General features: G+C 40.6%; 1 protein-coding gene across 6 annotated transcripts in view; it reads right to left on the bottom strand.

The window, feature by feature from the left end:
- Positions 1-19246, bottom strand: part of FHOD3 (formin homology 2 domain containing 3) — a 388990-nt gene that overhangs the window by 208373 nt on the left and 161371 nt on the right. For all 6 annotated transcript variants that reach the window (XM_075022703.1, XM_075022701.1, XM_075022699.1 and 3 more), the window contains exon 4: positions 5685-5752. In XM_075022703.1, the coding sequence (XP_074878804.1) occupies positions 5685-5752 (68 nt within the window). The remainder of the gene's footprint in view (positions 1-5684; positions 5753-19246) is intronic.

Below are 19246 nucleotides of genomic sequence, written 5' to 3'. Positions count from 1 at the left end.
CACTGCTTGCTTCTAGAGCTCTCACTGCACTTAACTTTGCAGTTGCATGATACCACGTTCACCTGAGAATTACCATCGAGTTCTACCCCTGAAAACGGTGGGCTACCTGTTTGGGTTGCACAAAGCAATAAGCTGATGTATTCCGTTCTTTCAGGAGAGGGAACCAAACTGTACTACAGTTCTTAAAAAAGGTGGAAAGAAAGAACATGGAAAAGAAACTCTACTACAATTTCAGCAAGCTGAACCATTTGGAAGTAACTTTCTGCTTTCAATATTTTGTTATTTCAGTTAACAAAGGCATAGGTAATTATAGGATCTTTTTCCCCAGATAACTTTTTTCCCCCTGTCAGTGCAAGAAGCAAGCAAGCAAAAATAAGTCACGCCTCAGTACCAGAGTAATCTATATAAAAATTAGCCAGAAATGCTTTGGTTACCTCCCCCTATAAAGACAAAGCAGTTAGCGGGAAATGAACAGAAAAAGTCCTGCTGTCACCATCTCCGTTTGTTTACCACGGTCCATCTACTGGTATGCAGTCAACCACCAGGTAAAAATAACACTGAAACTAGAAACATTTTATGCCATTGACTTGATGGGGACAGAATTCCAACCTTTGCACCTTGAGTAGACAGCAGATACACGAATACACTGTGTTTTTTTCCTCCCAGTTAATAGCAGAATTATAAATTACCAGAAAAGTCACCTAGACCAGACTCTACCAGGGATATTCTCCATGGCAGCTCAGCAACAGATCAAACAACGTTCACGCACTGCATTACATACCTGAGGAAGCTAAAATAGATAGGCTCCATACAGAACAAGCTTTCCTGGTTCAATTCAAAGATTTGTACAAATTAGAGAACGAATAATGGTGGCTTCCCAAGTTTTTAGGCTATCCTTGCGGTGCAAGTAGTTCACATTTTATAGTCTCATTAAGAACTCTTTAGACCTCAGCCCGTAACATTGTCTAGGCATGAAGAAGCCACTCTCTTTGCCAATGAAATTGAGAAACTGATTTTGACATTTAATGTGTCATGTCTTTTTTATTTATAATCTCTAAACAGTAATGAGACATATCCTTCGTAAAATAGAATTAAACAGATATGTAAACTGCTACGTGGAACTACCGTGAATTTGATTTGGGAAGAAAATGAAGGTTTCTCTCTTTTTCGTGACTTAATCAAGAACCCTTTCAAGAGGGCTCTTAAAGGGGAGAGGTGGCAGGCTGCTGCACAAGTGATGACAGCAGCCCCTAAATCAAGTGTCACACAGCTTCAAACCCTGAGGAGTCATCAGTCATGCTTGCAAGAGGGGAAGGAGCAGCCTCCTTCCCTGAGATCAATGAGGCAAACACAGAAGACTCCTCCTGCTCCCCTAAGGATGATTGATGACTCCTTAGCAGCTGAAGTGTGTGACATTCGATTTCACTCACTGATAAGATTGTGTCTATCCAAACACCTTCTAGTTAATGTTTCCAGGGCCCCTACATAGCTGTTCTTTGTGACGTTTTACACAAAGCTCAATTGTTCAATGATTAATGAATTTCTCAACAATAGAACAAAATTCTGTAAGAGAATTTTGTAACTTTGTGGCTTGATATTCTGATCACAACACAAAACGGGAACATAGGCTCCTCAAGAAAAATAGTGGGAGATCTCCTGCCTTTGTCAAATGACGCTTAGTGGGGAAAGCAGTCCTAAAAGAAAACTGGCTTTTTTTCCTTAACACTTTAAAATATACCCTTTAGGTCTGCTTTCCAGAAAACCTAATTCATTGATTGATTAAAAATATTTTCCAAAACTTTAAGCAGCAGATTTACATGAGATTATAGATTTCAACAGACTTGCAACATGCTTTATAGCTTTCTTATTTTTCTTACAGCACCATATTCTTATCCAGTTATTTCAGATTTTGAAATGATGCAATCAGCATGATTTGAAACTCTGCTTTGTAATGCTTTGTAACTACAAGGCACACTTTTGTTTACAGGTTCTAAAGCATGCCTGCTTTATATTACATCTAGTCACATCAGAGGTCTTGTTCAATAAGCTTCTTTAATATCACGTAAATTGCGCAGCACTATTTACATACATTATAGTGCTCATACCCAATTTTTCTGCTTTTAAGATGGATATTGAATTAAATGTTTTAAGCAGCTGTATTTTTAATCTCTCTTACAATAGCACAATCAGGAAATGCAAGAATGTTTTTCCATCCCGATTTTATAAGTGCCGTGTTCAGCTGGACTCTGCCCCGGATGCCTTTGGGAGGTTTTAGCACTTTGCACAAAATTCACGAATCTCTGATAAACACAAGAACCAGGCGACCCAGAAGTCTGTCAGAAAATACCTTCAAAGGGAAGCTAAACTGTACTCCAACATATCAATTATATCTATATATCTTTTTTCAGCTCTTTTAAGGTCAAGTGCTTCATATACTTTTAGTCTGAAGATTACTTTCCTTACTCTCTAAGTTTGTTCATCAAAAAGCATAACGGTAAATCAGAAGAATACTGCAGTACAGTCCAGCAAAAGATGATGAGTGTGGCTATCTCAACCCGTCAGAATGAATGACAGGAACAAAATGGCATTACTATCAAAGAAAAATGCTCCACATAACCTTTATCATTTTGCCAAAACCAGCCCACCAGAAGAAACCAAAGAGAAATTCCAAGTTTGGACTTGCCAAATGAATCTTTCACTTAAAATCTGAAACAAAAGCATTGCTTTTGCCAAACGTTGCTAATATTGCTGAGGCCTCGCATGAAAAAGCAAGTGCTCCGACTATTTGGAACTCATATTTGATGTAAAACTTGGGCTTGTTCCTACTTAATGCAAATAAAAGACTGCACACTACCTTGAAGCTCTTTAAATTAAAAATGATACTGACACAGAACTGTGCCAAATTAACTCAGCTATGATGAAATGATTACAAAAACATGCTGTTATGAACAGTCTTGGCACTTAAAGACATGATGAAGTCTCCATAACACTCTGAAAATTTGTTAAAATGAAAATAAAGACTGGTTTTGAAGTGAACATTTCATTTCCGAAATATTATATTCTTAAGGAATTTAAAATACTAAATATAATGAGATACAAAATCAAACAGATACTTATATTGAAAAATATACTTTTTAAAAAGCTTTTAAGATGACACATTTCTAATCCTGACATACTTCAATGTCATAGACTAAAAAATATATTTGGTATGACCTTTTGGACAATAGTGTTTGGTCTATAACATAACCTTATAATATTAACTTGCATTTTTCTTCACTAAAAAATTGAAAAAGCTTTTCTTTCTAAAACAGATAGAAAAATAATCTTACATTCTCTCTCATGGTTCATTATGAGATAAACTAAAATCAGACTCAAAAGATGCCCTTAGCAATGCCAGTAACTATTGTTAAGGACAGCGAAGTTGACAGGCAAACAGGAATTTACATCATACAGGGTCTCATTTTCCAGTCTGAAGTGTACTACCTCAAATACTTGAGCATATGATATGAATACTCTCCGGCCCCGATTATCCACTAATGAGAACCTGTATTTTGAGAGTATAGGAAGATTTTTTGAAGGGTACGTTTGTTCGACAAACAGCCACAGTTCTACCAGAAGTAGCTACTTGAAGCTGTAACAGATAATTCCCAAATTCCCTTCTGTATCACATACATTAGGAAGCAGGGATGTCGAATTCTTCAGGGAAAATTATGTTCTGAAACTGTCAGACAGGCTTCACTTAAAAACTAAATTCATATACAGATATGGGTTTGTGTGCATTACTTTTCTCTCCCCTCTCATTATTCTTCAACCCAGTCAACTTCAATAAAATTTATTAGGATAAATATTTAAACAACATTTCTGTGAAAACAGCTGATCAGCTGGAAGACAGATATCTTACTGGTGTGTTCACTGAAAGCACCAGGTACTGTGTGCTCAGAACTACCTACTAGACTTCAAATAACCTACATGGAAGAGAACATTTATGAATACCCAAACTGGGAAAAGTCATGATGGGAGGTATGCGAGTTGTGGGATGGGTGGGAAGAGAGGCTTAGCACTCACTGCTAAATACGTGTGAATACCAAGATTAACCTGTGGAATATGTAAAATCAAAGAAATACAAATATTTCCCAGAAACAGCTGAGCTGAAAAAAAAAAAGAGAAGAAACCAGAAAAGGCTATTGGAAACCTGCCTAATTTCCTCTGAGCACACAGTCCATCCACTTGGCAAGCTCACAGGGAAACCCAACTTGCATCATGGTGACTCTCAAACAGTCTTTCCCTGGGAATGCTTTGAAGAGACAACGGTTTTCCCAATCTGTGGCCATGAGATGACCAGACTGTTTCAGAGCTGGAACTCCTTCTTTGTCCAAAAATGTCAAGCTTCAAGGACTTCCTTCTGACCCAGAAGACCAACTGCCAAACTTTTCTATTAAATGGTCTACCATTCACCATCTACTCCTATTGTTCAGAAAAATCTTCTTTCTGGCATTTTCTAAATTCTGAATGCTTAACTTTGAAACCTGCAGAAAGCATTGTGTGTTTTGGAAATCTGCAATTCTGCAGTCTTGCAGAATTGTTAAACGTTGTTACTCTTAGAATAAATGTCTATTTAAAACAAAGCAAAAAACGCTAAACTAACAGCTTGAAACCCTTGCACCTATGTGTTGCGGCTGAAAAACATTTTATGTTGTCATCCTCCATTTGGATCCATTAGTAAAGGAGGAGAGATGCTCTTCTTATTGATTTCACTTATATTCCATTTAGAAATGGAACGTGTCATCCTGAATTCCATTTTAGGATCACATTGGCAGTATGCTCTAGTTCTCACCAATGTTTTCTTTTCCACTTTTCCTGACCTGTTCTCTACAACAAGTTTCCTTCCAGTCCTGCAACATTCCCAAGTCCTTCCCCTTATCCAGTAAAACCAAGCTTTTCATTCAATTCACTTTCTTATCATCCACACCGCTTGCCTATCACATTGGCTACTTCCCCACAGGACCCAAAATCCTGCTGATTTCAGGTCTCCTCCATAACGAACACTCACATTCAAATCCATGCCCTTCCTTAAACTTAAACTCATCAGCCGCTACCATACCCTCCTCAGCTCTAAGAACTATCTTTTTGGCTAATCAATAAATCATTTCCTCTAACCTCAATCTAAATTCTAACACCTTCAGAACAATCCCACTTCATCTTGGTTCCTCATCAGATCTCTCCCATGTCTCTCTCACCCTTTTTCAGTTTTTGATGTGGCTTAAACCTAGTCTATTTGTCAATTACTAGGCCAATGTTGGGCCACCACCCCAACCCGTGGTTTCCTAGCTCCTCTTTTCACATCCCCTTCCCAGTCCTCCTGATACAGAACTATGCCACTGTCTAACGAGCAGCCTAAGTTTCCATGTAAGAGTCCCAATTTTCTTCTCTCCTTTCCTGGCAGGTTCCACCCACTAACTCTGCCATAACTCCACATCTGGTCCTGCCTTCAGACACACTGAAGGGACAGGAAAAAGCTTGTAGACCATAAAGAGAAAAGACCCTAAGAAGCAATTGGCTAATTGCACATTACAAATGAAGTCTTAAAATTCTCTTCTGCCAGAAACTGTAAATTACTCCCTACATTAAAAAAAGAAATTCAATTCACATTCAAATCACAGAATGGACAGCCATTATTTGCTCACCTGAAATATTTGTTTCAAGGAGAAAAGTGCCCGTCTCAGCTCCCGTCCATTGGAATTGTAAAGTTTTTCTGGGAAAAAAAAAAAGGTAACAGAAAGAAGTTCAGCATAAACAAAACTGACAACAGGGCAAAACAGTAGTAGGGTTTTCAAAAGAGTTGGAGTGGAAGAGTCATAGTGCTTGTTTCTCACTAGGTACACTGCTGTTAAAGAAAGCAGCTTTGTCTTTTATATATACAGGACTCATTCATTAAAAATGTGAAGTAAAACCAGGGTTTAGTTGTCCATAACTGCAGATGGCATCTCCCAGGTAAATTCACAGTAGCTTTAACAAGATCAGTGAGAAGCAACTCTCTATGGAGTTTTTGAAAATGCCTAGAAATACTGCTCTTTCTGCATTAAGGTAAATTTAGGGTTTATTGACAGTACCAGATTAGTCTCAAAAGACTCAACTGAGAGCACTCTTTGCTATTGTTATCAAAGCTAGAGCCACTGAATCCCATCCTTGACTGCCTTCCCTCTAGACATTCTTTTCTCATGTTCTCATCTTTCTATTGTTAAATCCTTTTTGCAACAGCAATGAACATTAATACCAGAAATAGTCGGACAGTCTGTTCTAAGCATAATTCAAAACAGTGTTTTACTCTCATGAAAACTGATCTTGATCTTTTTCTAAACGAAGCAGAAGCCTTCTTTTCATCATCCAATACTGAAATATATTACTTCATTTATTCCCATACTAATGCATACTTGTAGAAATAATTTAAAGAAGACAAAAGCAACTCCTCTGCTACCTTTCTGAACCCTGCCAAAACGTTTGTGCCTTTGGAAGAAGTCTTGGAGTGTACATCTCAAGTTTATTATTGCATATTGGAAGTGATTTGTGACTATGGAAGGATGGAGCAGAAGGTATGCTCTTCAAGTCCTCCTGCTCTACAACATTTGGCATATCTGATAGAAAGACTATATGCAACGCTTCTACAGTCCTAAATTGAATTTTATTACACTAATGCAATCTGAGGACAATTACAAAGGAAAATCAAATCTTCACGGTCACCTCCCATGACACACTTTGCCTCACCCACAGACCATCACGGAAGGACCTTCTCTGCGATGGACAGCAGCCAGCATGTCATGAGATCAAAGCTGGAATGCCCGTGAAGTCGGAATATTCTTATGAGAACATGAAATATCAACCCCCAAAGTTTTATTTCTTACTTGCCCTTGTCTACTTCTCTTCTAATTACTACTTTACACTACAAAATCAATTTTATTTCTTTCTCTCAGGAAGTAACAAAGAAGGCCTAGCATTGGAGGATTCAATGCACTTATAACTCAGTAATCATTTTTTTCTTCAACCAAAGAAGGCAGGTTTTAATTTTAGAAAAATGTCTCTTATTCCCAAGTCATTGTCAACCAAAGAAAAAACGTGAAGTAAAACTTCAGCAAAACTTACACTTTTTTTTTGTAAACTTTGAAAGTAGTTTTGTTCATCCCTAATTGCCTCTGATTTCAAAGGCAGAATATGTAGAATTGGCAAATCTATTGTTGTTGTAAGTTGTCTCCTTCCTTGCACTGTTTATAGATTCCTGACAAAACATTGGAGGAACGATTTCACTTCAAGCCATAAACTTAGAGGCATACTTTAATTACTCTCGCTTAAAAACGCACTGGCATGTGAAACTACATTTCTTGGCAGGATAAAGAGTAATTTTGTCAGGAAAGCTTAAAGAATAATAAAGGTCTTTTAAGACCTGGTCTGTCAACTTTACATGCCATATTACACAAAATATTCCTCTTTGAAAGACACCTCCATCTGGCATTTGTTATTACTAATTTCCCTCTATTCATAATTCACCAGCATCATTACAAGCAGAATCTCTCCAAACAAGGCAGTACATTATCATCTTAATTAAGAAAGGCACCACTTCTTAAAGTGTTGGCAACTTTGTACGTAAATATCAATGTCCTAACAAATGCCATCTGTTGGTCTCGGTCTTAAACAGGAACAATCATCATCCCGGCCCGCAGTAAAGTCCTAACGAACCATTGTTATGATACCATAACGCTGGTTGCTTTCATTGGTGCGTGCAGATTTTTGGTACGTCTCGGAGGAACAATGCCGAACATTATTCTCCTTGGTCTTTTCACAGAGCATAACATCATCCCTGGCAATCGGCAAAAACAACGCTCTCCCTGCTCACATGTAGCAAAGAGGACAGAAGTTATTAACTGCAGCTTAAGAAGGGGTCTACCATTAGAGCTGAAGAATCAATAACTACTGGAAGCATGAAGTTTGGCAACAGCAGCGGCAACAAGACAGCAGCACGAGTTGCAACTGCTTGAGTGGGTCTGACACCCCTTTTGAGGAGCGACAGTCCAGGTAAGTCATCTCATTTTGGGTATCTGCTACCAGGGCGCAGCAATCTACATAGAGACAATGCGCAGTCACAGATCTCTCCTCATGTGGAGCTGATCTTGTTGAATCAGCTCAGAAGTACAAGTTCCTAACCTTCTTCACCTGATATTCTTACATGTGGGCAATATACTGACCGTCTACATAAGTCTCGGCACCCACTTCTTATCGTGCTGGCAGCCATCAGAAACATTCACAGAGCGTAACCCAAGGAGGACAGTGAGACCGCCACTCCTCAGCATCATGCCACGTCAGAAGATGTTTCGGTTTAGAAAACCGCAGTCCAGGGCGAACTTCACCCAGGGCAGGAAACCCTGCATAAGCCAAGGTACTGCATGGGTCACCTCATAAAGCCTTGTACCTGTATTGCATTTCTGTGTGCTGTTTTTCAGAAAATGATCAATGCACACACAGATTACAGCTCAGGGACACTCAGTAAGATGCTCTCAAGGCCTCACAGGATTCCCATTTGTCAACAGTAGCTTTAACACCACAGGGACCCCGGGGCTCATCCCAAAAGCCCCAGCCTGCAACCAAGGCTATGAAAATGCATCAGCAGAAACTGAAAGGCAATAATCACTCGTAAGCTCTTTCTCTATGGTAGAAAATCAAATTAAAAAAACAGACAGGGAAAGGCACATTTGCTTACCATGTTTTCACACTGAAGACAATTCAGAAACCAGAGAGCAAATGCTTTTTAATGCTTGCTGTTTTACATTAGCAATTTAAAGCGTTGCCCTCTTTTAAACAGACTGAGAAATAGCCTTCCATGCTAAAGAACAGAGGTGACTGTAATTCCCACCGTGCATCCCTGGCAGAGTTGTCTTTAACTGAAACAAATGATGCCTGTGGTTTTGCAACAGGAGTCCAACCTGCTACTATCACCAGAAGCAAAAAATTCTGAGGTGCTCCAAGGACAGCCCCAAAGACCTACCTGCTCACTGCCTCATTGTAACATGTTGTAGATAAGCTTGAATACATGTACACCAGGACTGCTTTATGCCAGAAACTGAAACTCTGAACTTCAAGCAGGAACACTCGCTGCTACATCTCTCCCTGAATGTTCAGAAGTCTCTGGCCCGTTGGTAAAACATACCTCTCATCCTTGCCCAGGTCAGGTACAGGTTGGAGACATACTACACTCACACATTTCAAGATTAGAGAAGATAAAACAGGCCAGGGAGTTTGAGATACCTGACTGTATCTACTTATTGATGACATTTCTGGCAGTTATGTCCTGATAAGCTGTGCTATTGCAGTTCTTTTTTACTACTTTCCTTCAAGAAATAGCTGCATCTGTGGCTGTGAAATAGGTTTAACTGAAGATAGCAAGATGATAGAAAATTTCCCCGGTGGTTCCCTCTGATGTTAACTAACACTAGAGGGCACTGCTTATTTCTTTATTTTATTTAAAAAAAAAAAAAGAAAAAAGAAAAAAAAAAAAAGGCACTCTTGTCCCTCCATGGGCTTCCCACTGATGGAGCAATGCTGTTTGGGATGCTGAGCTATTACTTCATTAACCTTGAAACCCTGGTTTTTATCTGTAGACTGTAGGACATCCTGAAAAATTAATAAGCATCAGCACTGCCAACCTCAAACATCCAAAGTCAGAGTCAAATCTTGTGAAACTATCTGATAGAAAACCAGATACTGGTATGGCCTTGAGTTTCATTTACCTTTCTGTGACAAGCAAGAGTCACATTTGTTAAAATTATCTTTCACATCATAAAGGGTAGGTGTGTATCTTTGAAAGACAAAGAGATTGCCTTAGCTTACCACTTCTTTCTACAGGCAGAGTGTCAAAGATAACCAGGCTTGTGATACAGACGGACACACGTGAGAGCGCAACCCACAACTGCCTATTTTCTTGCAAAGGCAGCACACTTTGGTCAAGAGAAGGCTTCACACTCTAAAAGAAAACCATTATTTATTACTCCAGGTTTTTGTTTGCTTCTACTTTTGTAAAAATAACCTGGAGAGGAAAGGGAAACAATTCATGCTAGGTGAAAAGGGATGTCTCTACGTGAATTTAGGACAAATGTGGAGGTGGAGGCAAGGCAGCTTGGTTTGCAATTGACATCTTTTCAGAAAGCAAGAGAAGCCTTTAAAGATCTTTATTTTATGGGACCACTGGTAGCTTTCAAAGGGGATTCTATGTTTTCAAAGATGACAATCAGAAGCTCAAATTTCCTTGGGTATTAAACTCTTTCGACTACACGGGAAAAGGGACTTTTTAAAGAAAATAATAATTGGTCTTTATATTAAGGAAAGTATTGACATCTCTTCTGCTTTCTATGGGAAAATGAGTGTTTTCAATCCACAATAATAAAAGAAAAAACAGAATTGGCTGAATATTGCTTGGTTCGGTCCCATGTGTTACACCTGACCTCTGACCGACAGGGTACCATCCTCCTCCCTTCCTCTTCCATCACACCCATTGAATTAGTCCCTGGGATATAGTAATTTATGTAGCATCAGCCTTTTGAGCTATTGGCAAAGGCTCCTGAACATCTGGCTGAACACAAATGGGAGTTGCTCTGCTTCACTTGCTGCTGCCTGAATGGCCTCCATGTCTCCCATCCATGCCTCTTTTCTTTAAACTATAATTTCAAGACGAAGCTCCTTTCCTTACAAAAACATAAAAGGGAGATTAACTCCATGTTTGATTACATTAGCAGGGTACCTAGTGCAGACCTAATTAAACAACTTTTGAAACATTTCCTGCCATTCATTTCTAAAGTCCTTGCACGGGACAGAAGTAGCAATATACTCTGGCCTCCGCTAGCCACTTGCAAACGGGCTAGGACTTAGAAACTAAAAACTTAATTCTTGTCCCTGCAACAATAAATAAAACATTGTTTTAAGTGCTCACTAGGAAGAAATATTAGTGATAAAAGTAACAGCAATAGTCTCTTAGAATTTAAATGAACTGCCTAGGTTTCCACCAGCACTGATGGGGGAAAAAAAATTAAAGAACAACAACAAAAAATGTTTATAACAATAAAAAAAAAATCTTTCTGCAAATGCCAAGTACCACACTTCCAAGTTTATTACTACACTTTTCCAGTGTTAAATGGGTGTTATTCTGTCTGAATGGATTTACACAATTATAAAGCTGGGTAAAAATCTGAGCGGCACGGCAAGTAGTCAGGCATAGGGGTGTAATCCTGTGACCAGGTTTCAGGAAGCAGCCTGGTAGACTTCACTGGGTTACTCGAGTGGGCCCCCGGGTACGTATAGTGCTGCAGATCTATAAAACAACTGTATATAAAACTAATTAGTGCAGTGTGCCAGTCTTTCACTGTATGTCAAACAAATTAAAGCAGTCCTCTAAGAAGAGACCTGGTCCTGTGCCAAGAACAGGCTCTCTTTTTAGTTTTGCTTTTGTCCACAAAAGCCAGTCATAAATGTGTTGGCCAGACAACGCACTCTCCTTTTCGTCCCGGACCCCCTAGAAAATACACGGAGAAGGGATTCATTCACAGGCACATTGCCCCCTGTTGCATTAACACAGTTGCTGCTTCTGCTGAGATTTCATTTTGCATATTACGAATCTTCATTTTTTCTCAAATCTGATCTTATTTTCTCTCCATAAATAGTTTGTTGTGATTAATTAGCGCAACGCATCACATGTGAACTCAAGCTATATATTCTCCTGCTGATCCAGGGATAAACGATTAGCAGTTAGCAAGGAAAAGGAGTTTTCCTACAATACAGGACCCGAGGCCAAGCAAGCGGCCGTGTACAACCGTGGGGAAGCCTGGCTGTGCAACGCCGAGCCCACGTCGCCGTCAGTGCCGACTGCTTTGGAGGAATGTGCAGACTGCCTCCAAGGAATGCCGCTCCGGCTCCCCGTCAGAGCAAAACCTCCCTGCCCTCCTTTTCATTCAGACACGCAGCAGCTGCTTAGCTAATTATGTGAGACAGTGGGTCCCCTCAGCGAGCAGGGTCTTTTGCCCCCGCTGGGAGAGTGGGACCCTTTGTGGGGAGAGGATCCTATTACGGCCGCACATGAGAAGAGCTCCCCTTCTACCTTGCAACCTTATTCCCTTTCTCCGTAAAGGACTTGCAGGTGGGGAGTGGGAGGACGGAAAGCCAAAAAATAGCTTTGGACATCCTTTCCTAGCCCGTATCCTAAACCCACGCTGGCAGAGGCTTAAAGCAGAGGGTGCAAAGAGCCACCTGCAAACCCCAGGGAGCCCGTGGCTTTGGACAGGCAAGCAGGGAGAACGCCATGGTGGGATCTCCACCGGGAATGATAAATACCCAATACAGACAGCACTTCAGAGCAATTCTGTACCCTCGTGCCTAATGAGTTTCCTGCCTCTTTAAGGGCCGAAGTCTGCTTTCCTGCTGCTGCAAGAAGCAAGGGGCACAAACAGTCCCCTGGATTTCCACGGGGAGAGCACACGGGGCAGAATCCCCACTTTGGGAAGAAGGACTGGAGCTAACCTTTTTAGAACATTTCTCCGAAGCGCCAAACGTCCTAACTTCTGTCACAAGGGAATTAACATAAAACTGTCAGCACAGGAACAATTATACATTTAAATCCAGTGACAAATGTAGCCACTCCTCTAGGTGCAAGCGTCCTCCTCATGAAGCATACCCCAATTCTTGCTCCTGTATTTCCAAGAGATATGAAATGAGATTCAATCATTTGCGGGAAAAGGAGTAACAATAAGAAAACTCCAGAGGACTGAGGAGAAAAACAATTTCCCTGAGGATGAGGAATCAGAGACATGCAACAACAGAGAAACAACACAAAGAGAAGTACAGCAAAGCAGAGGGGAGTCAGTAGGAGGGAGAACAGACAGCAGGAGAGGTGAAGGTCTGGAGTGCCACTAATATGAAAACAGTAATACTTAAAGAAAGCAGTAATGCTTAAACGATCACCTACAGAGAACTAAATGTACTAGGAAGCATGGAAAGACTGAGTGAGAAACTGAATCACTTGTGTAAAACAGAAAGAGAAAAGTCATTCTTTCAGCGTAGGTCCTTTTCTTTCTGAACATGTAATTCCTGAACGCCCTGGAGACTGCCCCACCTTGGTTCCAGGTTCTAGGCAATGCCTGAAATTCATTACCGACATACAGATAAACTACAGCAACATCTAAGTAATTCAGTGAGATTTAAAAGAAGAAGGTTTTTACACTTGTAGCTGGTAGAAGGGGCTTTCCAGTCTTCATCACGCTCCACCCTGGGAGCCTAAAGGGGTCTAAACTGATCTCTCCTGTTGACCACTTCTGCCAAACTTCTGATTATTCTGCTTGGCTTCAAGCAAACCATGTGTCACAGAGAAACCATTAGCCAGAGTTTCCCCTTCACAAAGCTCTCAATTTCTGTCCCTTTGCTCCTGTAGACCCATCCACATGCATGCGGAACTAGGAAGAACATTTGTCACACTATCTGTACACATTATGGCAAACAAATGCCAATGATTTACACTAAAGGGAGATGCTAAAATGCAGCAAGAGTTTATATAGTTAAGTGCAAAAGGAAACTTTAGTTTTCATCTGCTGGATCCTGGGGGTTACAGCTATGGAAGCTGGTACTCTCTGCTGCACTGCATTATGCTAAGATGATAAAAACTGAGGGAGTCAAAACTTCCTTTCTCTATTTCCTTTTCAAACTTAGCGTATTAAGGCCCTGCTTACTCATAAGCAAGTGAAAGGATGTATAAGCTGATGTAGGCTGAGAGCAGGGTGAAGCTGGCTGACAGAAAGGATTAGTACTTTTTCCCTTAGCTTTATACCTCTGTGCGCGAGCTGTTTTCCCAACTCTGTACTGCAGAAACCTGTCTCAGTTGCCTTCTACTGCTGCTGTGGAAAAAAGGACATAAGCAATAAGAAAGCCCAGCAGCAGGAGAGCACAACAGGAGAGCAGGTTTTACTTAAATTATGAGGTAAAAATTAGAATGGGACATTTTGCAAGCTAGAATACAAAATTCCCCTTTAAGGTTACATCTCCCATCCAGTCTGATACCTACTGGTATCTTTGGACACACAGGGAAAGCCTGCTGTTGGAAACAACAGCAGCGAAGTAAGTACACTGTGTAGGTCCATGGATAAAGTACAGATCTAGAACAGACTGCCCAAGCAGCTCAGTCCTCCTTCCTTCCTTGAAATAAAAAGCAACACCAGAAAGGCATATTCGAAAGTTACAGCCTTGCCAACATATTAACAAAACAAAGATCCTCTGCCGTTTCAGCCTCTTCATTCCGGCTGTGGAACAGGCACCGTAGCGTACTTCCCTGCAATGATTTATTTATACAGGTCGTCTCCACTCCAATGCAAAACGAACTAATATGCTCTTTAGTTCTGAAGAGCAGGAAACAGTACTTCGGGTTGATAACTTCAAAGAAGGGCACTTCTGAATGTCCAAAAAACACTGTGACTGCTCTTCTGTAAAAGTCAAAGGGTTACAGAAGGGAAAAGGCTGCGTAACAAGGTCAAATATTACAGCACCTTATTACAGCAAGCGGTGATGGAAAAGACTTAAGGGGTCATCTTGTTCAACCCCCTACTAATGCAAAATTGTTCCCTAGAGAGTAATACAGTAGGAAAGTAGTTGTTATACTAAAATATAGGTTACATAATTCAAGCGAATGGGGCCAGGGAAAATTGCTCGAAAAGAAAAAAATATACAAGAACATACTGCTTTCTTTAGAGATTACTGTAACCAGTCTAAGGCTAAAAAATAATCATTAAAAAAATGTGTGTTGAGGCCAATCTTTAACGTTTGTTTCAGTTTACAACTAGGTCTCCAAATTGCTGACTTGCATGCTTGTGCTTGAACAGGCATATCAGTGCCTCTTCAATTACAAGTACTTAATAACAACGTGCTAGTCATGATTCAAGCTTTCTGGTCTTACTCCATTTAAGAACAGTGCCAACGTGCTGCCCTGCATGCTCAATCAGTATGAGTAAACAAAGAGCAACAAACAAATTATAGCAACCTATCACCAAAAAAAAAAAAGACAAAATATTTCAGCACACACCTGTTATCCCTAGAATTATGGAAGCCTTATCTGTACTGACAGCTTGGCAAGAGGCAAAACGTCTGAGCACAAAGACATCACAGGTTTGTGCCAAGAACGTGAATGAGCTCCTGAGCTTCAAGTTCAGACCAAGTTTTACTGTTGCATAAGACATGCCAAAATATGTCAGAGGTTATCTCCAAGACTAGGTTGTTCCAGTGATCCCAGTCCATCCTCGGGGAGTGCATCAGGACTTACCAGCCTTCAGACCTCAGAGGATGCAGCCTCCTAATTAAGTGTATGCATTCGACCCCATCAAAGGTTGTTTGAAAATTTAGACAAGTATGGACCACTAACCTGATAGCAAGGCAACAGGCAAAAGAGCATCATCATCATTGCCTACATGCATGTGAGACTCACAGCCATGCTGCTGGGGGCAACAGGTTCCAACTCAACACTGGGGGGTTTTGAGCATTTGGAGTGGCCAAGACCAAGCATCCAACACAAAATCCTCGCATACAAAAAACAGTAGATGCGCCTGTCACCGAGACGTACAATATGTATTAAGGATTAATATTTATTTGTAATTCAGCATCACCCAGAAGCATCAGCCACACAGTCATGAAGATCCTTTCTGGAATGCTTCTAGAGGGGGGACCCAACTCCAGTGGAGTTTCATCTATAGGATTTTTTCCCCCAAATTAATTAAAAAACCAGAATAATCAAAAAATTCCAATGGAAATGCCACAGCATCTCCAGGATATTTATTTCAATATTTCACATTTACTGATGATAATATTTATTTGTAAAATCATTTTTTAAATTTTATATTTAATTTTCAGACCTCCTTAGTCTGAAAACTCTTGTAAAGTCTCCATATAACAGCCTCTTCCTTATGTTAAACAACTTTACTTGTAGCTCATCTTTCTTAAACCTCTGATAGTTCTTCTTGTTCCTGTGTACATCCTCTGATGAATTCACATCTTTAAGTGCTCAAACCCAGATACAGCAATTCAACTGAGGCTTTACTGATTTTAAGTAAAGAGGAGAAAGAGCATTTCAACACACAAAGACTTGGTTTTGCTTTAGTATTACAGTCATGCAGCAAAGAACAATCCCATAAGTAATAGTCTCATAGTTCCTAGCAGATGTGATTTCAGACAAAAAAATTAGGCTAGTTAACCAGCTTTGTTCAAATAACTTGATCTGTCTTTTTCCATATGTCTTCATGCATTTTAGGGTTCTTGAAGAATGCTTCTTTAGGACACTCGAAGGATAAAGTTAAATTAACAGAAATTAAGTTAACAGAGGCTGATTTGCAACAGAGAGGGAGTGAAGAAATATCAGATGTGCGGAAGGACAGAGTGCAGCACAAATACTTTTAGCAGATGTCAAAGTAATTCAGGGTCAGCAAATTTCCCATCATTCTGCAATTGCTGGGACACATGAAAAATGCACCATTTTGGCAACCGAAAAGGAAAAGAAAACCCCAGGAACAAACTGGAACAGAACCACTAAGATCTCGAGCTAAATCCATGCCAACGTGTGAATTGCATCTGATGGGGATGCCAGGTCAAGCACGCGGCCGGTCCTCACCGGCAGTAGCCTGGGGAAGCTCAGAGGTCCCTGCTGTCTGCTGAACATTTCTCCTCGGTCACACTTGGCACGTGTTGGGTGGCCAGCACATAGCTCCTGCCTCTGCCCCATCGTACCTTACGGCAAGCGGGACGTGAACAGGCAGCCCGAAAACACGGCACAGGCACCGCGATAAAAGGATAACACGCTAGGAAGGGACGTAACACCACGCGGGAGCCAACATGCTCAAGCCTCACGCGCTGCACCCGACGGCCCCGCAAAAAAACCCCTGCAGTTGCTGCCCTTTACTGCTGTGCAATTTATTTGTCCCTCAGTTGCTATTTTTTGTTGCTACTCAGACTGTTGTGAATATAAAGCCTTCTCCAGCAGCAGGGATACACCTTCATACTCTTATAAGGACCTGTACATCAGAAGGCACAGATTTAGCGGTGGAAGTAGCTAGTTACTTCACACCCCTCTAAAAATGCGGTAAAAGCAGGATGCTGCTCCACTTTCCAAGCACTACGATTAGGATGAAGGGACGTGCTCAAAGCCACACCATAGTAACATCAGGAAATTATTGATAAAAGACCGTGTTCATCAAGTGAGAACTTCGCTTTTGGAAATTCTCCCCCGTTTTCACAGGTGAAAAATATCCCAGATTTTCCCCCCCAACCCTTCCACATTCAAGTTTTTCTAACAAGTAACTTAAATGAAAAGTCACTCAAGCTATTGGGTTCCTTTCCATACGGCTAAGTCCTGTGCTGGTTCAGGGCAGTCTCCAGGCAAGTTTGCAAGGAGCATGAAATACCATGTTTGCAGCTTAACAACCCAAACAATTCTTTTTAGGATGAGCAAACCTCTACATCTGTATTTGTTAAAAACAGTAACAACAACAAAAAGCTATTTCTGAAGCACCTAAGAAGAGTTTTCCTTCTACCCTCCCCAGAGGAAAGGCTATCCTCACAGTGCTCTCCACATACCACCTACCATCCATTTATATTTTCAAACATTCCCCAAGTGCAATTTCTGTTTACTGTGCCGTGTGGCACTTGGCCTGAACTTGTTTAACACATGTTCGCATTATTTATCCAAACTCATTCATCACAGTTGTAAAACATCTGACAGACGATGGAGGTTTTCCAGTATGTATCAGGCCTCTCGCTTAATTCAACCGCTGATTATTTCCACCTCTAAGTAATTTGACCAAAGCCACACGAAAGCATTCAGCTATACTAAATCTTTATCCGTTCGTTATTAATTCAGTCACTGGCTGTAAAAAGCTCTAGCTCTACTTACCTAATTCATCAGGAGAATATCAACTTTATACACACACAGAGTATATACACACATTACTTACACCTATTATATATGTTTATAAATACATATATGTTACATATTTTAGTTATACATATTCTACGGATATAAATGCAATAGTTTCTTTTTAGGAGGATCCATGAGATAAGAAAACCTTAATTGCCACATGGATTGAAAACTGTAATTTGTAATATAAATACAGCCAGCTGCTATGCAAAGTGTTTCTCTATGCAAAATACAAGGTTCTTCCACACTGGTGCCTCCCCTTCCCTCCTGTTTATGGAGAACTGGAAGAGCAAAGTGACCCTCGAGGCCACAGCTCTGGTTCTTCTGCTCTGCTAACCTAATCCAGGGTTATACCAGTTTCACAAAAAAGAAATCTCACACAGGTTATAAGCAAGTGAAAGCTACAATTAACTCTTCAGAAACACAAGATTTTGTGTTCCTGCCCTTTCCACTTTACTATCCTTCTCAGCTACAGCTACCATCATTTCCGCTGTCCAAAGCGCGTTGCAGCTCAAAGACTACAAATGTGATGATTAGGGCTGGCTCTAACGTCCATCAAGAAAAAGACAGGCAAGCACTGATCCTGATGCAAAAGTGATTCATACATGAGCGTGCTGCTCAGTCCTTCCTGATGTGCTGTATCAAGTGATTCAACTGATCCTGCATTACTCCCCTATGATGACACACTCTCTTCTCTACCCCTTCTATCTGCTGATACTGATAAACAATTTTTCTTGGGATGCAACCCATGAAAACAGTAATTTACTGTGAAGCAAAAGCCAGTCTCCCAGCAACTACAACATTTGTAGTCCCTCTGCTAAAACATGAATAATTTCCAATTTCCTGCTGCAGGCTAAAAGCTTACAGCTATGGGCAGCAACGTGTTACCATTTACTGTAGCAGAAATAGGTCTTGTTGCAAGAGGTTATATCAAAAAAGTTAACCACTTGCTCTGTCAGCTGGACGAATGCTCAGATTTCCTTATTCGCATCCCTAAGCAACCAGTCAACATCCCTCAAGCACAAGAAGATGTGGAAGTTGTCACCCTGACTAATCCCTGCTGGTCAGGCCCTCCACATTCTACAAAACTAAATGGTTCTCTGCTAAACCTTAAGGCCATGAAACTACAGGTCCTATTTCAGCCGCAACATTACACAACCTTAGCTACTTATCATAATCATGTACGAACGCATACTGTATATAAATTAAAAAAAATCAACCGGTTCTGAAGTCTTTATCCTTAGAGATGTTCAATACCTGGACAGTCTTAATCAG

This window comes from Buteo buteo, chromosome 3 (assembly GCF_964188355.1).
Source record: "Buteo buteo chromosome 3, bButBut1.hap1.1, whole genome shotgun sequence".
Taxonomy (NCBI): Eukaryota; Metazoa; Chordata; class Aves; order Accipitriformes; family Accipitridae; genus Buteo; species Buteo buteo.
This window is presented reverse-complemented; position numbering and strand designations above follow the sequence as displayed.